Consider the following 21504-nt stretch of genomic DNA (forward strand, 5'->3'; position numbering starts at 1 on the left):
CCCCTCATACAAGGCATATCCAAGGTAGTGTGCCCCCTTTGCATCTCAATAGTATGACATCCCTACTATTTAGCACTCATGTTTCTAGGTAGTAGTCAAGCCTACACTACAGTCTTCAGTATCCAGGTAGTAGTCACGCCTAAACTGCACGTATGTTTCAGGTAGCAGTCAAGCCTAAACTGCACGTATGTTTCAGGTAGTAGTCATGCCTAAACTGCACTCATCAGTATCCAGGTAGCAGTCACGCCTAAACTGCACGTATGTTTCAGGTAGCAGTCACGCCTAAACTACACGTATGTTTCAGGTAGCAGTCAAACCTAAATTGTACTCATCAGTATTCAGGTAGCAGTCAAGCCTAAACTACACTCATTAGAATTCAGGTAGCAGTCAAGTTATAACTACACTAGTATTCAGTATTTAGGAGTACCTATAATAGTATTTTGTTGACATTAACAGTGATATTGATAATAGCAACCAAGAAGCGCACATCAAATCAGTGTTACTGTTTTCAATTTATATTATGACAACCATAACAGCGAATGGAGTGAGTAGTAGCCAAGCAGCGCGCCACTAAACCGGTGTTATGATTTCAGTTTGTGACTGTGGTACACCTTCAATATTCAAGTTAGGTCATTGCCTACACCAACAGTTTCACTTTCCAGAACGTCTCGTCTCAACAGTTGTTCGAGTTCTTCAACTAAAGACAGTTCTATGCAAAAGGGGGAGTTGTATTCTTATTTTTTTTTCCTGCCATTCAAGCTGTAATTTGCAAGTTTGCGGCATTACAGCTTGAGGGAGAGTATTAGAATATGTCCTATATGTAAAGTCCCACGTTTCTATAAGTGTGGACATCCATATCTAGTAGTTTATATTATCATGTTTTAGGTAAGTATAAATATGTAACTCTGGGTAGAGAACAATAACACTTTGAACTCTCTAACCCTAATCAATCTCTATTCTTCTCCATTGTTCTTCTTATTGGTTTCTCTCAATATATCAATGTCACAACTCTCCTAGCATCACCACTAACATAGAATTTAACAATAAAATTTTTCAAACTCAATGCAAAATATACAACCAACTACATCCGTGGCACGGGCAACACCTAGTGTTGAATAATGGTGCACAAGCCACCAATGAGGACTGTCAAGTGTCAAGGACATTTCAATTGCTAAACCACATGAACGCCATTCACTTGCACCACAAGTCTTAGTCAACACATTGTTGGCCTAAATATCTAAAACGTTATGGAAAATATGGTCAGCTTACCTTCTCTTCTATATCATTGAGTTATGTTTTTCAGACTAAGAATTTGATTAGTTATGGATATTAAGAAAACACCGTTGTCATTTTTTCTTCTTGTGATCATCTTTGTTTTCATCCATAACTTTTGTTTTGCAATAGACACCATTTCATCCGCTGAAGTTATTAGAGATTCTGATAGTGATACTATCACTTCTTTGAACGAAACCTTCGAACTAGGATTCTTTAGGCCTGGTAACTCAAGTAATCGTTACGTTGGAATTTGGTTTAGCACACTTCCAGGAGACATAGCAATTGTTTGGGTTGGCAACAGAGATAACCCATTAACAGATTCTTCTGGAGTTTTGAGGATTAGTAGTGATGGTAATTTAGTTGTTTTAGATGGAAGACAGAAGGTTGTATGGACAACAAATGTTTCAGTTGGCACAAATAGTTCACGCGCGGAGTTAATGGAATCTGGAAATCTTGTTTTAAGAGAAGTGAATTCCAGAGGTAGTAATGTTAGCAATACTGGTAGAATCTTCTGGCAGAGTTTTGAACACCCAACGCATACGCTCTTACAAGAGATGAAGTTTGGTGCTAATGTTAGGACAGGGGAGAAAGAAATTATAACGTCATGGAAAACGGATTCTGATCCTTCTGAAGGAAGGTTTCATTTGGAGCTTGAGCCTCTAAACATTCCTCAGTTTGTTCTATGGAGTGGATCTCAACGCCATTGGCGGAGTGGTCCTTGGGGCGGTAATAAATTCCTTGGAATTGAAAGAATGAACGATCTTTATCTCAATGGATTCAGTGTCAATAGAGCGGATCAAGAAGGATATGTTTATGCACTTCTTTCTTATGTGAAAAAGCCTTTCTTTGAAAGGTATGTGCTGAATTCTATAGGGAGAATAACTGGAACAATTTTTGATGAAGGAGAAAATAGATGGGTAGAGGACTGGTCAGCACCACTGACTCAATGTGATTTTTATGGGAAGTGTGGATCTTTTGGGTTCTGTAACTTATTAAGTTCACCAATTTGTAGTTGTTTGAAGGGGTATGAGCCTAAATCAATTGAAGAATGGAACAACGGAAATTGGTCTAGTGGTTGTTTTAGGAGTTCCCCATTGCAATGTGAGCGAAATAATACAAATAGTGATGAGGGGAAAGACGATGGGTTTCTGAAGCATGAAAAGATGAAGGTGCCAGATTTTGTCAATTCTGAACGGGCGCCGGACATGGAAGAATGTAAACGGACCTGTTTAAGGAAATGTTCTTGCATAGCTTATTCGTACCGAAGTGGTGTTGGTTGCATGTTGTGGCATGGAAATTTAGTTGACACGGAGGAATTCTCCACGGACGGGGTGGATCTTTACATCCGTGCAGCATATACAGAGCTCGGTAAGATAACCTTTTGTTCTTTTAAGTTCGCAGTGTATGCTTCAAATTCAGATGAGAGTGATCACTACTCATTTTTTGTAACTATTGCCTAAATGTAAATGTGGACTTCAATTCATTTTGGTTAAATATAGTATCTAGTCGAGTTTATACATGGGAGATGTTTGATGGTTTGTTTCTAAAATTGCAGATAAGAAGAAGAATATAAAGGTAATCATAATTATTACAGTCATTGCGGGACTACTTATTGTCTGTCTCTGCATGTACATACTATGGAGGTGGATGGACAAACGAAAAGGTTATAGTTACTTTATCTTTTTCTGTCGAGTTTATGTTTAGCTCAGTACTCACACTTTACTCGCTACATAAATCAGGAAAGAGGAAGAAATATATGGAAGTTGTAGCGCTTGGAAAGAGTGACAAGGTGAAAAACTTTACAGATTCAGAAGAAATTGATCCAGAGCTACCAATTTTCAAATATGAGCAGCTAGCAGTTGCTACTAATCATTTTAGTTTTGGAAATAAGCTTGGGGAAGGTGGTTTCGGCTCAGTATACATGGTACTTACCTTTTTGTCATTCTTATATCTTATTAAGTAAAAAGTAACATTGACAAACGTGGGAAAATATACATGCCCCATACTCCACAAGCTTACACAGGCACTGTTGAATTTTCAAATTCCTCGTGGCACGACAAGTCCAATTAGTTAAATATGTTAGTCGAGAAGAATGCATATACGCATTACTAGTGGGTAAGGAATCTATTGTTTTTAAGCATATAGACTTGACACATCGAATTGGTTGCCTACAGGGCAAGTTGCCGAGTGGACAAGAAATAGCTGTAAAAAGGCTTTCCAAAAGCTCTGGACAAGGCACAGAGGAGTTTAAGAATGAAGTTGTGGTTATTTCAAGACTCCAACATAGAAATCTTGTTAAGCTTCTTGGATGTTGCGTCGAGGGGGTAGAAAAGATGTTGATCTATGAATACATGCCCAACAAAAGCTTGGATGCTTTCCTCTTTGGTATAATCTTTTAAAGGCTTCATATAGTATATATACATGGTCTTTCTTCATTAAATTAGATAATCTACCTTAAGCCCTAAACCCTAATCTACCTACTATTTAAATTTTTGTTATATACATATGAGAACATTACATACTCATAGTTGCCTGTTGCCTGAAATTTCACCTTACCTCACTTAATCATTAACTTAAGTCAGTGCCATGCAAAATTAAATATGAGCCCCTGTTAATAGAAGGAAGATGCTATTGTAAATTCCTTCCCTATCTGAGTCTAAAAGACTATAATATACAGCATTTTCATTTTTCTACATATGTCTACTCGATCAAACAGTCACTGCTTCACCTAACATAATTGGGTACTTCTACATTTTCTGTATTTAAATTTGGTTACATAGTCAGTAAGGAAGGATACTATTTCTTAACAATTCTTGTTATATATTCTCATTGTATTATACAGTACTAATTCTTATACCTAAAAGTTTGTTTTAACATTCTTCTATTGGTCTTCTAAATAACCAGATCCAACCAAAAAGGCACTCCTGGATTGGGGAAAGTGCTTCCAAATTATTCAGGGGATTGGTCGAGGGATTATTTATCTTCACAGAGACTCTAGATTAAGAGTGATCCATAGAGATCTAAAACCGAGTAATATTTTACTGGACAGAGATCTGATTCCTAAAATTTCTGACTTCGGTATGGCAAGGATATTTGGAGGGGAACAACTCCAGGCAAATACCAGAAGGGTTGTTGGAACATAGTAAGTATAATCTCAATCACTCTTGTTTTTCTAGTGAGTACCCTCTGAGAGTGGCAATAAAAAGTCGGAACCTACTTGTGGTAGCATTTGCTGATAGCAATTCAGTCAAAACCTTCCTAAGCGATTAACCAACAAGCCAATAGTCCGTAAGATTTCCGTCATGGAATGAATTGTTCAATATATAATGCATGTTATAAGATCTATTTCAAGTTGATAATACACTAAATTCTCTATTTCTTAACTGCACCAAAATGCAGTGGCTATATGTCCCCTGAGTATGCAATGGAAGGACTATTTTCTGAGAAGTCAGATGTATACAGCTTTGGAGTATTACTATTGGAGATTGTCAGTGGAATGAGGAATACCAGTTTTTATCATCACGAAGAGTCTTTAAGCCTTATAAAACATGTATGTATACACAAGTTACAGTATTCATCCACATGCATATGTCAATAAAATACGCAATCTTTAATTATAAAAACTAAAATTATGTGATTGTTTCAGGTGTGGAAAATCTGGAAAGAAGACAGGACACAAGAAATAATTGATCCTGCAATTTCTGAACAATCTGTAGAAGAAATTTTAAGATGCATCCATGTTGGGCTGTTGTCTGTGCAAGATTTTCCGAAGGACAGACCGAGTATGGCTTTCATACTTTCTATGCTTACTAGTGAAATTACTAATCTTCCTACTCCAAAGGAACCTGCATTTAGTGCAAGACAAACTACTTCTGATTCAGAGTCTTCTCAGAGTGGGCACAAAAAGTGTTCTGTAAACCTTGTCAGTATCACGACTCTTGAAGGGAGATAGCATCATGTAGATCAAATTTTTTTTTATTTCTTAGTTTTATATATCTTCATTCAATTACATTTGAGTGTGTTTTGTATAGAATTGTTTCTCTTTAACTGATCCTTACATTCGATTGGACCTCCTGCTCCATATAAACACATTGTTTCCCAATCTTCCTCTACTCACGGACTTGCATTTTGTATATGGAGTTTATTTCTGTTTAAATTGTGTATTTAAGCTTTGTTCTGGAACATCTTCAGAAAGTTCAAACTTATTTGAAGTTCAATTCATTTTGGATGTAAATCATGTAATTTATGAAGTCGTACTCAGACTGCTTCACCACTTCAAAGAGCTGAATGCTTTTTACATGATTAACGAACATAGAGGATTCAAAAGAGAAATAGGGGAATATATACACAACAATACCAAGAGCAAGTCCATATAGCACCCCAACCACAAAAATGTCATTTCAATGGGCTGCTAAAAGGGTCTTAAATTTGGAAGGAGTCAAAAACCCAACCAAAGTTAACACCTTCGCTAGCAGCTACCATAATAAGTTGTCGGGAGACGGACGACATAGTTTCTGCCGTCTGTTGGTAATTTGTAGACAAACGGCAGAAACTATGCCGTTTGTCTCCCATTTTAATTAAATGGACGGACGGCAGATCGACATTGTGTCGTCCATACCTTCTTGACACTCAACACGATTTTGACTTAGCCAAATTCAACCAATTTTTCCCTCACATGCATTTATTTGTCATCAAAGCCTCAACCCTCCTCCTCACTCACGAAGAGTCTTTAAGCCTTATAAGACATGTATGTATACACAAGTTACACTATTCATCCACATGCATATGTTAATAAAATACACAATATTTAATTATAAAAACTAAAATTATGTGATTGTTTCAGGTGTGGAAATTCTAGAAAGAAGAGAAGACACAAGAAATTGAAAATCCCTCCAAAGATATTTAAAAGAATTTTACTGATAGAATGAGCAAAAAATAAGGAAACCCCACGCCGTCATCTTTCACAGACAACGGAAAAACAAATCCACTAATAAATCAATCGATTACAAAATAGAAATACTCACAACGGGATCAAGTTCTATGATTACCCGAATATCATAATTCTCAATATTGCAACCTTTCGCTTCCTCTCGTAGGAATAATATCTACTCCTTTCACAAGAACCACCAACAATGAGAAAGATATGGGAAGAATTCAATTTAGTGATCTCATGTAGTCTTAACAATAAGATCACTAGATGAAAAATATAGTAACTACGGGCCTCATTCTTTATTCAGTTCGGCTCAATTCTTTTAGTAAAAGAATTGAGCCGAGTTTAATTGCAATTCAATTAAGGTAACGAGCGGTAATTAAATTACTAGATTACGATTACAAAGTGTCCATTGCTTCAAATTCGAATTTGATCTCCTTCCATACTTCACAAGCAGCAGCTAGTTCAAGGCTCCATTTGCAAGCCTCACGGATAATTTCATTACCTTCACGAGCAAGATCACGTCCCTCATTACGAAGATGAGGGAAGTCTTTTTCTAAACACACACTCCAAAATTCTCTACCGAAAAAGCTTACCCTGACTATCTGTATTTCTTGCTTTATATCACCACTCAGACTTCCAACATCAAATCAATTTTGATCACAATCCCTCACAAATCGGTTTTTATCCATATCCAATTTGTTGTTGTAGATTTCTCTTTCTTTCAAAGTTACACGGAACTGCTCTCTGACTAATGGACCCAAAGCATGGTTAGTCACGAAATGGGCCAAACATTATATGAGGGCTTTTCAGTCTCCCCCTTTTTGGCCGATTTCATGGCAAAACCTTACAAACAATAACTAGAAATTACATAAAAGAAATTCCCACTAATGAGGTAATGCTAATTACAAAGAAACACAATTCTCCCCCTCACTACAACATGCGCCTCTCTTTTCATTTTACTTCATCTATAGCTACACATGGAACAACAAAAGAAGTACTACTCCCCCTTTTTCTCACAACCGGTCAAAAGGGCAAACAAAATAAATGTGAATATGTGAACCATATGCAAGCAACAACTATAGAAAACAGCTCAACAAGAAGAAGCTAGGACTGTACCTAAGAGACTTAAGCAGAGAATCAGGAACTCCCCCTCACAAGAGAACCATAAACAACCAACCAAGTAGCTATAGGTGATAGCTTATTGACGAGAATGCATTCTCCAAATTAGTCCATGAGACGACCAAATTTTAACACATTAATGAGAAATGAAGTTTGAGCAAAAAAAAAACACACTCATTATATATACTAGTAAACGGGTACGTGCGTTGCACGTTCTAGGAAAGGAAATTGGGGTGGAGAAAATCAAAGGAATGAACGAATGTAAATTAGAATAGTAACACATTACATTTGTTTGAATGGATATATTATGTAATATGTTTTAGATTAATACAGGTCAAGGTCTTACAAAATACTTCAATAAGAAAAGAACACTTCAATACGCTAGTTGTGTTATTTGTTCGATTTGCTTTCTATTGCTCTGCCATGGTGCAAATAAATATATTCGAAGAGGTATTTAACCGCCTGTAATTTAGTCAATATAAGTGCAATACCACAAACTAATTTACCAAAAAAATAAGTATTATGTTAATGAAGTTAACCTTTGTACTGTTGGTTGTGTAATTATCTTGTCAATCATTTATATGTGATTGAGGAACATTGTTAGATTCATATGAGTATACTATCTGTAAGATATAAGAATATTATATCATGGTGTGCAACGTAACTGTTATTCTACACTGGAGAATAAAATATCTCAAAAAAATGCAAGAAGAATAACCTTTTTTTTTTATCGTTGTCTTCAGAATGATCTAGCGAATCCATCAGATCTTTTTTTTTTGTCGTTTTAAATATTTTGGTCGGTTTAAATAAGTAGGTAGGTTGGACAGATAAAGAAATTGTAGCTAGCTAACAAAAGCAATTTTATTTATTTATTTATTTAGAAACGATCACATTCAGAAATAATTAGGAAAAATACATTAGACACTGTAAATATTTGTTCTATTTATAGATATATTAAGGCGGATATAATATGTGGAGTGAATTGAATGTGTAAATAAAAACTTTCCGGAAGATGGCTATGTGGCAAGATTACCATTTAAAAGCTTTAAATATAATATATTTTGGTCGGTTTAAAAAAGCAGGTAACTTGGATAGAGAAAGAAGTTGTAGCTAGCTAACAAATGCCTTTTTTTTTAGAAACGATCATATTGAGAAACAATTAGAAAAAATACATTGGCCTCTGTTGATAGTTGTTCTATAGAGCTATTAAGTCGGATATAATATGTGGAGTGAATTGAATATGTAAGTAAAAGCGTTTTGGAAGATGTCTATGTGGCAAGATTACCATTTAAAAACTTTCAATATATTGTGGATCTCATTTTATGTGTATAGAGATTGAATGATTCAAATGACGAAGTGGTGTTTTTTTCAAATTATCTTAATGGAGGCGAAAAAAAGAAGAAATTATGGATGCTAAAGAAGAAATTATAGATGTTAGTCGCATCGCTGAATTACATCTGTTTCACCCTGTCGTTAGTCACACAATCCTTGGATCAATTCTTGCATTGGTTATTGGTCTCCATTCTGAAAATGCTATTATCACCCAACTCCATATGTAGTACTTTAACAGAGTGCATAATAAAGGAGTTCAGAGGTGTTAAAAGCATGATCCATTGTGCACACTCAGCCCAAACAAAAAATGCTCATTTGCACAACGTATTTTGTATCTACTAAGGTGAAAATTTGTGAAGAACGTTATCAAAACTACTTATTCTGTCTTCTGTATCATGCTTTATCTTTTTTGGCATATATATAATTTCCCATTGTTTGATTACATTACTGAAGAAACTTTCAAGCTAGGAAAAAAGTAGTACAAAAAATTAGTTTATTTATAGTAGTATTAAAAATTTAAAAACTACATCACACTTACACATGAAAGAAGGAAATACTGAGACTGGAACCTACTACGTAGATGTCTTCTTCGAGTATCAGCCATTCGTTGTGTACACCTGATTGGCCGACTATGTTGTTTTTCGAAACACATGAACAAACACAAAAATGAAATAAAATAAAATTAGACGAATTGCACTAACTTGGAGATGAAGGTCAGTATGCAAAACCGCACGGATCATCCAAGCACCTCGTCCCAAAGCACTAATTGGCATTATTGGCGTAGAACCCCCATGAGTGCTACTTAACATAATTTTGACATTGAAACAATTTGAAAGAGTCTCTATTTTACCAACACCCCACCTCCTAACTACCTATATATTAAAGAAACCCATAGATATTTCATCAAGTTTATAACAGGTTGATAATTTGCCATAATCATCTTCATGAGGGTCAAGCTAACTGCTAGTCATCATAATTATTTTCAATACTGCATTGTCATTTAACTTAGCTATTTAGGTGTGTTGGTATTTTAAAATTTATATAGACCAAGTAAACATTGTATACCATAGTTTAAATTCTTTGAAATGATGGTTTAACCAATGAACCGTATGCAAAGAATACTTGTACTACCTTTTTTATTATCTCAAGTTTTTATTGGAATGAGCCTAGATGTGCTACCTTTTTTTTATTATCTCAAGTTTTTATTGGAATGAGCCTAGATGTGCTACCTTTTTCTTATCCCAAGTTTTTATTGGCATGAGCCTAGATGTGCGTAGAGCATAAGGCAATGTACACACAATAAACTTGATCTTATTGCAAGTTCGTTAGTTGGTAGTTAGTACAGCACTGGCACATGGTAACCACATTGGGCTGATTTATGGATTCTCGATCCAATTCAAGCCTTTCTGTTTACTGCTTTGTAACGCGTCTGCACCCGGCGTAACTGTGTAAGTTCCCAAACGTTTGCAAGCCAAGTTGTATTGCACTCTGCTATATTGCTATATATACTCTTTTGGGAACGATCATGTCACTTCACTCAACCCACCCCCCTATCACCACCAATTGGAAACTGTATCCAACTGCAATATTGGATTTTGCAATCTTCTAGGACAAAATGTCCCAAAATATATAAACGGTTCCAAGAATAATAAACTCAAGAAGATGATCGACATGCGAAAAAAGTTAAAACAAACGAAACATGTGCCACACGGGCGTGCAGATAACTACAATTGCATTGCGAAAGAGAACTCCTAGATGGAAACCAAAACACTAATACACACTATAATAGCAATGCAGTAAGTCCACCAGCCATTGGGAAGAAAAATAACATAAACAAAACAATATCTAGGATTGGAACAAAAATATAACATGCTCCACAATGTACCGGCAGTTCAATGACAAACTAAAATTTAAGTACTCTCATATAGATTGTTACACAGACAATTGCCCAGAGTCCTAGTAATTTTGGGAGTAATCAAGACTCAATGGCTGGTGATAGAATGGAGCCTGCATGACACAAACAACGACGTAAACACAATCAGAAAAGATAAATAACTTACAAATGAAAGCCATCCACGATCATAATATACATGGTAAAAACCTTTTTTTATCATTATTACGGTTCTTTTTACTATTATTTTTCTTTACACAGACCTATATTAGGCACCTCATTATTCCATTTTTTTTTCCTTTTAACCACAACAAATCCAGTCCTTAAAGATGTCCATCCAATGACATCTCACGCTTAATCCGTTCAATAGTTCATTCAAAGTTGCAATTCAAGAGTTAAATTCACTCCTCGAGACTAAGCCCTTACGACAAATAGCATATATCCAGTATGCGAAAACAATTCTAAATCCATTCGACAAACTTACGACCTTCTCAATGGTTATTGCCTATGGGAAATGCCCTTAGCGCTAGGGGATTACATATCGATCAAGAAAAGTCAGCTTCTCTGCCCCCTCAAAAGATAGAGCTACTTAAGGTTCAAAATGGACTTCAATTTGTACAAAATTTTGAACTTGCCTGTATATGCAAACGCTGATGTTACTCGCCATTAGCTGTTTGATTGTTGGTAGTATAGTTGTTGGGTTGTCATGCCAGCCTAGACCACTGCACAATTTTACGTTATCAATTCTTCTGATAAATAATGAGGCAATAGCATGATTGTAGTATTTTTACAAATGCTTCTGCTAGAAAATTCAAACCACAGGAAAAAAAAAAAGGCCTTGCACGTTATGTACTGATTAATTTACCAGTAGTATTAATGTTTTGAGATGTACCTGCAATTGTACCATTTCGTGAGATTTGCATGGAACGCCTTTTGCACCTCAGGAAGATTCAAATAGGCGTCGATGTAGATATCGGTGCACATATCAAAATTGTGAATCTGGTTCAGGCCAATTAAAAAATTAAATAAAAACGACAATAATAACCATTCTACTGACCTTATATTAGCCTTTATATAATCTAACTGTCTAACTACACATCATAACTTAGTCGACATATATGTAACTCACCGATCCAGTTGAGCTATTATTGATTTCATCTTCATGGCATAGTGGAGCATATATGTTGTAAATATCGAACCTACCCGATTTAGCACCACTTTGGCTTATTGCATTAAAACACTGGCTACTTTTAAAATTCGGGACACAGTACTTATGAATAGCCATATTAGTCTCATTTGAATTTAGAGCATGAGTCCACAAATAATCAAGCATTCCAATTCTATTTTCATAATCGTTGATCAATGCATTACCAATCAGAAAGAACAAATTAAAGTAAATCAACTTTAATGAAATTAGAAGGTATGGATCAATCTCAACGTATAGATCAAACTTTAATGTTGATGGCGAAGAAAGTAAAATTGAGACAATGTAAAGTGAACATATGGCGAGGCCTATGAGATTGATAACAGTCTGATGGGTGTTTTTGTTGTTGAAAAGGATTGTGTATGCAAGCTGAGGTACATAATGACCACTATAGCTCTCAACAGTTAAATAGAACTCCCTGGTCTTATATTGAGGGAACCTCTCAAGCCAATTGACCAGAAAAACATATGCATCTTTTGCAGTTCTCTCATCTCCACTATTATCATAGTCGGACGATGTGTTTGAATACGAATACCCAACTCCCCCAACTCCGGCTGGCGATTCCAGGAAAATCACATTTGCCACTGCAATGTATTTCAGCAGCAGAGTTTTAATGAAAATCTGCTATACCTCAGTATTGTAGGCTCAAAACTTGGGTACAGAATATGTAGGATAATCTTTTAAGTGATTAAAGAGTTTGTTGCGTGAGAAACAACTCCGCCATGTGCACAATTGAAGTCCTTGAGAAATTAACTAATTACCATTGTTCCAAGCAAAGTCGTTTCTGTAAAGAGTTTTCCCATCGTTATTGACTCTGAAAGGTCCTAATTCCTCCATAGCCCCATATCCCAGGGAAGAACATCCTGGCCCTACAGACCAACAAAAAGGAAAAAGTTCAATTTCCACATTTCCAATGTATTATTTCAGTAATATTCTAAATATTTCATTCAAGTAAGAGTATTTTCTCTTTATTATCGGTTCACTGGAATATACTAAGTAAAAAAATTCAGTAGTACCTCCATTGAGCCATAGTAGTAGAGGGTTTGATGAAGAGTTTTGGGGAGATTCCACGAAGTAATAAAATAGTGCTCTTCCTGCTGTAGGATCCACGGTCACATAACCGGAATACTGATCAAAATCCACACTCCTTTAGGTTGACCAGGTAATGCATCGATTTTATCAGCTTCCATCAGTCCTTGGGAGGACTCATTGTTGGTTTCTAATTCAGGCCATGTATCGGGTCGTGGGGGACTGTTTGATGTCCGCGAGTTGATTAGTTTATCAAGATAATTAATCTGATTTGCATGAACAATGATAAGGAAGGCTAAGCAGCAGCAAGAAAAGAGTAGCCACGTAAATAGTGTTAACTTCATCCTTTGTTATCCCAACTGGAGAACAAAGAATGGAGCTTAAATAAGGTGTTGGGGGGTGGTTTCGAGGGACGACGAGAATGTCAAGAGGTCGCCCGATTAGGTGGCTTACACACCATCCGATCTAGTTTATGACTAAGATCTAAAAATGGACAAATCAAATGGAAAATGCACCATTTGCATACTTGTGTTGTTATCTTAAACTAAATGTACACACGAAAACTCTGCAACTCAGTCCTACCGGAAAATAGCATGTTGAACTTGTTCATATGACTGAGTTATTGTACATCATTGCGAGATGTCTAATTTACTCCAACAACACCAAATGGGCTCATATTCGAGTAGAAGACATGTAGGAAATGATGCTTAAGGCCTCTCGCAACATGCCATGTTGCGAAAAACCAGACCTCATACTACACAAACGGAGGTTGAACATCGTGTCTTTCGTAAGGCCCCAAGCTGAAACTCGATTGGGTAGTAGGCATTGACATACCATTTAAATTTAAACAGTCCATTAATAACATGGCAAGTTGTAAACTCCGACTTAGAGATATAAGATAGAAGTAATTACCTTCCATAACCGTGGTCGTGAGTCCGGGTCACTCACGATCCTTTTCCCTGTCTCGAGAATTGCAACTCGGGGCGTGTTTCCATCCCCGGTGATAGGAGTCTTCTCTATTTCATTGATAGAAATCTTGGATCCTTCATTCACATCTCTGCTCAAAGAAAAAATTCTTTCGTCAAAGTGAGTCCCGAGAAGGTATTGCTTGAGCTATTGAAGATGCCGAGCCGTGCTTTGTCATACTCCTCTTTCCTCTCTTCCATAGTTTTCAATGTCTTTGTGTTTTATTTCCTGCACACCGGTTCCCCATTAAGAAAAGTATTCGTGACCTTTGCTTAATGGCAAGCTCAACCCGCTCGGGCTTATCATTTTCCGGATGTTCAAAAGAACTTCGGATAGACAAATAGCGGGGGTTTTGCTTTCGCGATTTTCCTCACCACGATTCTGGTTCTCGGGCCATCCACATAATTATTAGCTACCATAGATTGCAACCCATAATGTTGGCACACGGTGAGCGACAAGCCGAAGATACTGACGTAGGAAAATGTTGAAACTCAAACCTGCTTTGTTGATCATGGTTTTGCATAAAAGCTCACGAATATCCAACTCCATTTGCGCGAACTGATATTAACCAAGAAAAAAAAGTCGGGACCAAAAAAGATAATTCAGGTTAACAACCTTTAAGCACTGGCACAGGGTAACCACATTGAGCTGATTTATCGATTCTCGATCCAATTCAAACCTTGATGTTTACTGCTATGTACCGTGTCTGCACCCCGGCGTAACTGTGTAAGTTCCCATATGTTTGCAAGCCAAGTTGTCTTGCACTCTGCTATATTGCTATATATACTATTTTGGGAACGATCATGTCACTTCACTCAACCCACCCCCAATTAGAATTAGTAAGATGTACAACTAACCAAGTTACGCTATGTACTACCAATCAAATCAATCCACTCATAAAAAAAGGCATGCTATTTAAATTAAGCATGCACCTTAGAGTTCGAAGTAAAGGAGATTGAAGTCTTACAGATTTCAAAGATAACTTATAGGTAAAGGAGATTGAAGTTCAATGAGGCTGCTTTGGAGAACACCAATGCTAACTGATAGAAGCACTGATTCTCCGTCTTAACTGTGAATCTATTTCCTAAACATTGAACTTCCTTAACAACCTGCATTTAGTAATACCACCCATTTTATATTTAAGCACAAATAATGGATCATAAACTTAGAATTGAAATTCAATGAGGTTAAGGGGTGGATCTAGGATTTTATTCAAACAACCCTTTTTTTTGTGGCAGTCCTAACTAATAGTTCTGTCGCATTGCCTGTTGCAAGTTTACACTCAAGCTGGACCATTCAACCAAACTCCATTTGAAATTTTCTTTAAAGCATATCATTGACCCACACCAAGCAGTGAGGAACAAAAGCATTCATAAGCAAGACAACTCAATTGAGATTTAACATTCGAACAAATCATTACATTTATTCATTTTTTATGGAATCACTATAGCCAACACATCCTTTAACAAATAAACAATAATAAAACATTATGATCATCCCTGAAAAATTCATAAAAGAAGGATTGAGTTGTCTATATCTAGTAGCTACTAAGCAAGCACTGTAGAGATGAAGTCTCACAAATAGTGAGCGGCCGGTCACTATATGTGAAACTTGCGCGCATGGTTTCAAAATTACTTAGTTGAATGGGAAGGTTCTATACAAAGAGTTAGAACTAAAGTCTAGTGAAGATGTATAGGCCTACTATCATAGAAGAGAAATGCAAAATTAACATCATACAACCCCATTTAAATCAGGAAATGAGACGAAGCACTCCAAAATTCTAATTTAATTGCAAAATGAAAAAACGAAATCAGACCAAACACTCCAAAACTTTAATGTAACTGCAAAAAAAAAACTATCCATTTAATTTAATTACTTTAAAAGTTATGCAGCATAATGTCTACTTGAGCATATATATAGCAGCAACGCCCTATAAAGCATTTCGAATGGCTTATGAGGCAACATGTTAAACAACATCAAACGGATTCTGGGTGTATGCCATCAGAAAACAACAATAACACCACAACAATTTATAAAACCAAAAGAACAAATTAATTAGATGATTGAAGAGTAAAAAAGAAGATAGTGAGAGGATTGAATACCTGGTGACGAATAAGAGGTTGAGATTTCCTGAATTTTAATAGGTTTTATACTAATCTTCAACAACTAAAAATTACAGGGTGAAACAAAGACTACATGAAGATACATGAAGTTTAAGGTGCATAGTGCAAAAACAACCTGAGTGCCTAACAGAACCATAGTTTTGAGGGTTCATGTTCACCCCATTTAAAGTAACATCATACAACCCCATATAAATCAGACGAAGCAGTCTAAAACTCTAATTCAATTGCAAAATGAAAAAACGAAATCAGACCAAACACTCCAAAACTTTAATGTAACTGCAAAATGAAAAAAAAACTAACCATTTTGACCAATACCCTTGACGATACACGATATATGTTTTCAAGTTTCGCGCTTTCACCGCTCCCACTCCTTTCCCTTTCTTCAAAACTGGAAAGAAGCAAGAGAAAAGCAATAAGCAATAAATTTTTTTTCATTTTTTACAATAGAGATTAGAAACGTACCTTTGAAATTTAAACGATAATAACGGAACGAAAACCCTACATATGCATTTTAAATTTGGTTGCAGCAAGTTTCGATGGAAATAAGATAGAAAAAAGAAAACCATTACCAGCGATCGAAAAAAATTCGGCCTATATTTATCGAGTTTTGGTGGGAAGAAAGTATAATGAGATTTTGGTGGGAAGAAAGTATAATGAGAACATAAGGAATTTCGATTTTAATGTTAATTTGGGAATGGGAGTGTGGGGTATTAGTCAGACACGAATACGACAAATGGTTTTCTTTTTTCTTAATTATGAAACCGCGATTTTTTTGAGTTTTATAGTCTTGGGAAATGATGTAAATTATTGATTTACCCTTCGAACATGAAGTGTAGAAAATTTCACAGGTGAAACTTTTGGGTACCCTTTTGGATCGAAAGATTGGGTTAAAATTGAAAATACGGGGACTAATAAACGGCGGCAAGTTTTCCCATTATATATAAGATATATGGAGTAATCCCAAACAACCTCCAAGTAAGTAGGCCCATGTGACAGCAGGTGCTGACCTTGACAAAGAGAGTAGGCAAACATAAAATGCAAAAATAATAATGAAAAGGCTACTGCTGACTCAAAACAAGCATCTGTTAATGACAAGCTCTTACAAAAAAAACAATAAGACATGGAGATGTCAGGATGGCCATATTAAAAAAATGTTGCAGTAAAACTTCCTATTTTGACCCCCACCTACGTGGTAAACGTCCATTGGTAGGGGTCTCCACTTTATTCGTTTAATCGACAGGGCTGAGGCCCAATTTGCAATATCATGGATCAATATACATGCCCACTAACTCATGTGTCTAGGGCTGAACCCTAGCCACATGGCTTACCACTTACGTACATTAATTTATGTCCAGATTCATTTCTTATCAAAGAGATAATCATCAATTAAGAGTCATGTTTAATTACAATTACTTGAGCTACAAGAAATCTCTACTCTACGCATATAAATACCAAACTATTTTTCATAAAGAACGATATTATGGAGACTTTATCCCGATAATTTGGGTATGTAGGCAACCGAAAGGTACAGTCTCATCATTCTCTCGATCACCATCACTTTCCTTACTACTTTTCTACATTATTCATATATTTCGTCACCACTTAGTGTTTTAATTATATTTAGTCGAAACACTTCCCGCAAGCATTTTCAAGGATTAAGCACACTTGACAGAGACTGCCTTACACCATCCCAGAGTAAGAGAGTTTAAGGATAAGGAACCAAACGAACATGAAGAAAATCACATAAAATAGATATTAATTATGCTGAATCTTCACCAAACCAAGGACAGAAAACACTCACACCAATATTCGCAACCTCCAACAACAAACCAATTAAACAGAGCAAAGGACTAAGGCAAGCACTTCTCACTGAACAAGCATGAAAAATCTGCTTAAACAACACTCAAAACAGATGTCCCCAAACCAAAATTCCCATGTTCTTGTCCAACACTCGACAAGCATCAACGTACCGGAAAAAAGAAATAGGCACCTTAATCACAACAAGTCTCCCCTTCAATAACCAAAAACAATGGAAGAGGTGAAAGTGAAATGCAAGCATGCATATAAGAAGAAATTAAGCACATTCATAAACAACCATTCAAAAAATGGCATTGGCAAGACTAAACTTGGAACTTTCTACCACATGACATGAGCTGCCAGAAAAAAATCACAAGTCATATAACACATTGAAAACAAAATCACAATGCTCATTTGGACCATAATGCAAGACTTATAGTGCAGACTTCTGTTTGTACAAGAGATCGATGCTCAACACACATTTGTGAAGTATAATTTCCATCGGGAATGATATGACAGAACCTAACTATATGAAAGTGAAAAGCTGCAACTCAAGAAAATACAAGAAGAAACATTATTATTATTATTCTTTCTTTCTTTCTTTCTTTCTTTATCTTTCTTTTTCTTTTTCTTTTTCTCTTTTTGTTTTTGTTTTTGTTTCTGTTTCTCTTTTCCTCTTTTTCTTTTATTAAATATATACAGATATATTGGAGAGGAACCATCCCTTATAACAGGCTTTCGATAGGTAAGTACAGACTAGTTAGCCTTAGATTACCACGTAGAAACCCCTACAAATCTACTGACCCAGGTGGTTACATACCTGTGCTCTAAAAGAGAGAGAAGAAGAGTTTATATATTGGAGAGGAATCATCCCTTGTAACAGGTTTTCGATTGGTAAGTCCATACCAGTTGGCCTTAGATTACCAGGCTTAAACCCCTACGAATATAACCTGGGTGATTACATGCCTATGCTCCATAAATTAAAAATATATATTATGTTGAGTTGCATAGATGTCACAAACTTATAGAAAACAAATGCCATAAAGGCTCGGTGAAAACTATAAAACTCAAATAGTAGTGTGAGTGTGTTGTGAGTGACAACAAAGAATCAAATATAAGAGAAGCATTATGAAGCAATGCACAACTGGATTAAGATCACAATAAATGACATGAACTGCAATTTAAAACATGACATCTCACACACATGGAAACAAATAGCAAAATAGTGAACACATGCCAGTAAATGAATGCTGCTTCATCAATATAATTAACACTCCCAAGGATGCATGAAAGCACTTAAAATTCACATTTCATTTTTTTTCTTTTTCATTTTTTTTAATTTATTTATTTTAAAAAAAAACTAAAACCTGAGGGATCAAGAAAATGATGGGGAAAGACGTTGTGGACAAAGGTCATCTTTCCTTACCCAAATAGTCTTTAGCTTCATCGCAAAAGTATGAGAATTAGCCTGAGATGAAATTGATTGAGTGTGAAGAGAGGTTTTGTATGCATTCCTATCATTAGCCTTCATATGATTCTTTTTCTGCATAGTCATGAAACAGTTAGGAGTACAAGTGTGATAATATGCTTTATGTCGAAAAGGCACATAAGAATTCCAAGATTTATTTCCATACAAGGACAAATAATTATTGTACCAACAAAAAGGCGCAAGATGTCCCCTCCTACCATAGGCATAACATGTATACACTTTATGTTTGATAATAGACTTTGACTCATACTGAACCTTTTGAACAAAAAGTTTTTTGTGAGCTCTTACATTGTTTCTGCTAACACTAGGATAAGCCATAGTTGCAGGATATTCCTTAGCTTTCACAAAATTAATAGCATGAGAGGTATTGGAAGAAGATGCATGAACATTGATAAACACCTAAAAGTGTAGTTTAAACCCCCTTAATAGTATTATATTTATGCCAATTATGTTTATAATAAATAAGAGTTAGTATTGTTTATGTGTTTTTGTGTATTTTAGGTCTTGAAGGTGATTATGTACTTAAAGATGTCATTTTGCATGGAAAATGAGTCAAAATGATTGTTGAGAGAGTTCTATGTTTAAAGCACAATAATCAAGAAGGAAAAGTCTTCTCAAGCCCAGTTAAAGCTGGGAAGCCAAAGTCAATTCGGGTAGAAAAAAAATAGAAAAGTCAATAGAACTTCAAATGGGTGTATCTTGGACTCAAGCCTCGGAATTGGGCCTACTTTATGTAAAAATGACCGGCTCAAAATAATTTTTCCAATGAACTCGGCCTTGCCCCAATCAGAGTTATAAAAGTTGATGAAAAGGTCACTGAAGTAATTTTCAGCAGTTGTGGCCTCTTTAGACTTGTCATAATAGACTTTGGGCTCACATTAGAGGCTCAAAGTCCCCCTTTTTGGCCAATGCACGAAAATGTAACCCTAACCCTCTCCTATATAAATAAGATTAAGGTTAAACAAAACTTGGCTACTCCCTTACCCTAACCCTCTCCTATATAAAGAGGATTAAGGTTAAACAAAGTTTGGCTACTCCCTCATTAGTTTAGTATAGTTTAGGTCTCTCTCTCTCTCTCTCTCTCTCTCTCTCTCTCTCTCTCTCTCTCTAGAATAGTTTAGTTTAGTTTAGGGTTAATTAATTAGTTTGTAGTGTAGCCTCCATTAAAACCTACCAATAAAAAGCTTAGTTTAATATTCAATTATCTTCCTTTATATTATGTCTTTCTATTGTTATGTAGTTAGTATAATTCCGATGACGCATGGCTAAACCTCCATTAGAGAGGGTTTATTAAGCCACGTAAGGATGATTAGCCATTAGTTTATTATTGTTTTTCATAAAAAACTTCAAGTTCTTCATTGTAGCTCATAATAGAGAACTAGAGTTTAGAGCCACCATCAAAGAGATTTGTGGGGGAGCTAAACTCTCATGCTAGTGAAATCTTGATCCGAGACGACTTGGTGTTCACTAGGGATCAAACACTCGATTCGATAACTAACCAATAGTCAATCGAATCGGGAGGTGGATTATCCCTATCTATATTTTTCTTCCAATCTTTAAATCTATTGTTTTAGCATCTTAGATTTACTGTTTTCATAGCCTAAGATTACTCTCATTAGTTATCTGTTTGTTTAGTTTAAATTTGTGTCGAGTACGTGCAAGCAAGAGTGGATCGAACACGACTACTCTCATACAACAACTGTTTTTTAAAGTATTATTATATATTGATTAGCATGTTTTAGTACTGTAAAACATTGTTTATACATCTACTTTTCTTCTCTTGTCAAATGGCGTTGCTTGCCATCTTGCTTTGTTATGTATAGCGTGTTTAGAATAATCAAAATTGTTCACTATTTTTCCCCCTAAAACACTGCTTTCACTGTTCATGAATTTCCAAAAAATTTATGCTACTGCATGAGTGCATACGAGTTGAGAAACCAACTCCTTGCATCCCCGTGACCTAACCCTAAAAAGTTCACCCTCCTGTTTTTACTTTAGAGCGCGCCCCCGCGCTCCTTCAAATTTACAAAAATAATATAGAGTGTGCCCCGCGCCTAGTTTAGCTTATTTTCGAGCGCGCCCGCGTCCTAGTTTAAGTAGAATAAATTTATTTTTTATATTAACTGCAATATTACGTCTCAAGTAAAGTACGTATAGTACTTGTATGCCTAGCTAACCACTCCAATTGCATAAAAAAAAATTCATACTATACGGTGTCTAGAAAACTGAAAGAATTGGGGTTCTCTAATTAAGGAATGTGCATGCACGAACAACCTCCCTCAATTCTTAAGTGGCCTAGCTGTTGGTTTGGAAAGTTTTTAGTAGACGTGTTTCAAGGCTGTTGAA

At 35.9% G+C, this 21504-nt stretch overlaps 1 protein-coding gene, 1 long non-coding RNA gene and 1 pseudogene across 4 annotated transcripts; 1 reads left to right on the forward strand and 2 right to left on the reverse strand.

Annotated features, from left to right (window-relative positions):
* Positions 1-1215: 1215 nt before the first annotated feature.
* LOC147477277 (G-type lectin S-receptor-like serine/threonine-protein kinase At1g11300) lies at positions 1216-5377 on the forward strand. Of its 2 annotated transcripts, none has more exons than XM_086582589.1 (7): positions 1216-2643; positions 2831-2938; positions 3015-3064; positions 3450-3660; positions 4180-4417; positions 4675-4825; positions 4922-5377. In XM_086582589.1, exons 1-7 carry the CDS (start codon positions 1323-1325, stop codon positions 5225-5227), a joined length of 2385 nt encoding a protein of 794 aa, XP_086438715.1. In that variant the 5' UTR covers positions 1216-1322; the 3' UTR covers positions 5228-5377. The 2 variants fall into 2 exon arrangements, with proteins under 2 accessions (XP_086438715.1, XP_086438714.1); XM_086582588.1 differs by having other exon boundaries at positions 1217-2643; positions 3015-3199.
* A 5036-nt stretch (positions 5378-10413) lies between these two features.
* LOC147477278 (serine carboxypeptidase 1-like) lies at positions 10414-13237 on the reverse strand (annotated as a pseudogene). Its single transcript, XR_015207712.1, has 6 exons — positions 12771-13237; positions 12516-12623; positions 11680-12338; positions 11443-11549; positions 11186-11272; positions 10414-10666 (listed from the first exon to the last, which is right to left on the reverse strand). The product of XR_015207712.1 is annotated as a serine carboxypeptidase 1-like (transcript).
* Positions 13238-14346: 1109 nt separating this feature from the next.
* LOC147477279 (uncharacterized) lies at positions 14347-16476 on the reverse strand. The gene is made up of 3 exons (XR_015208169.1): positions 16335-16476; positions 16173-16260; positions 14347-16087 (listed from the first exon to the last, which is right to left on the reverse strand). It is a non-coding gene; the product is annotated as an uncharacterized LOC147477279 (long non-coding RNA).
* Between the last annotated feature and the right edge of the window lie 5028 nt (positions 16477-21504).

This window comes from Coptis chinensis, chromosome 9 (genome assembly GCF_015680905.1).
Source record: "Coptis chinensis isolate HL-2020 chromosome 9, ASM1568090v1, whole genome shotgun sequence".
Classification (NCBI taxonomy): Eukaryota; Viridiplantae; Streptophyta; class Magnoliopsida; order Ranunculales; family Ranunculaceae; genus Coptis; species Coptis chinensis.

Bases quoted from the DNA above. Each gene is read 5' to 3' on its own strand.
- LOC147477277 (XM_086582588.1), top strand. From the start codon at position 1,323: ATGGATATTAAGAAAACACCGTTGTCATTTTTTCTTCTTGTGATCATC. The intron at 2,939-3,014 runs GTTATAGTTACT...TACATAAATCAG, and splicing joins GTGGATGGACAAACGAAAAG to GAAAGAGGAAGAAATATATG. The intron at 3,200-3,449 runs GTACTTACCTTT...GGTTGCCTACAG, and splicing joins GTTTCGGCTCAGTATACATG to GGCAAGTTGCCGAGTGGACA.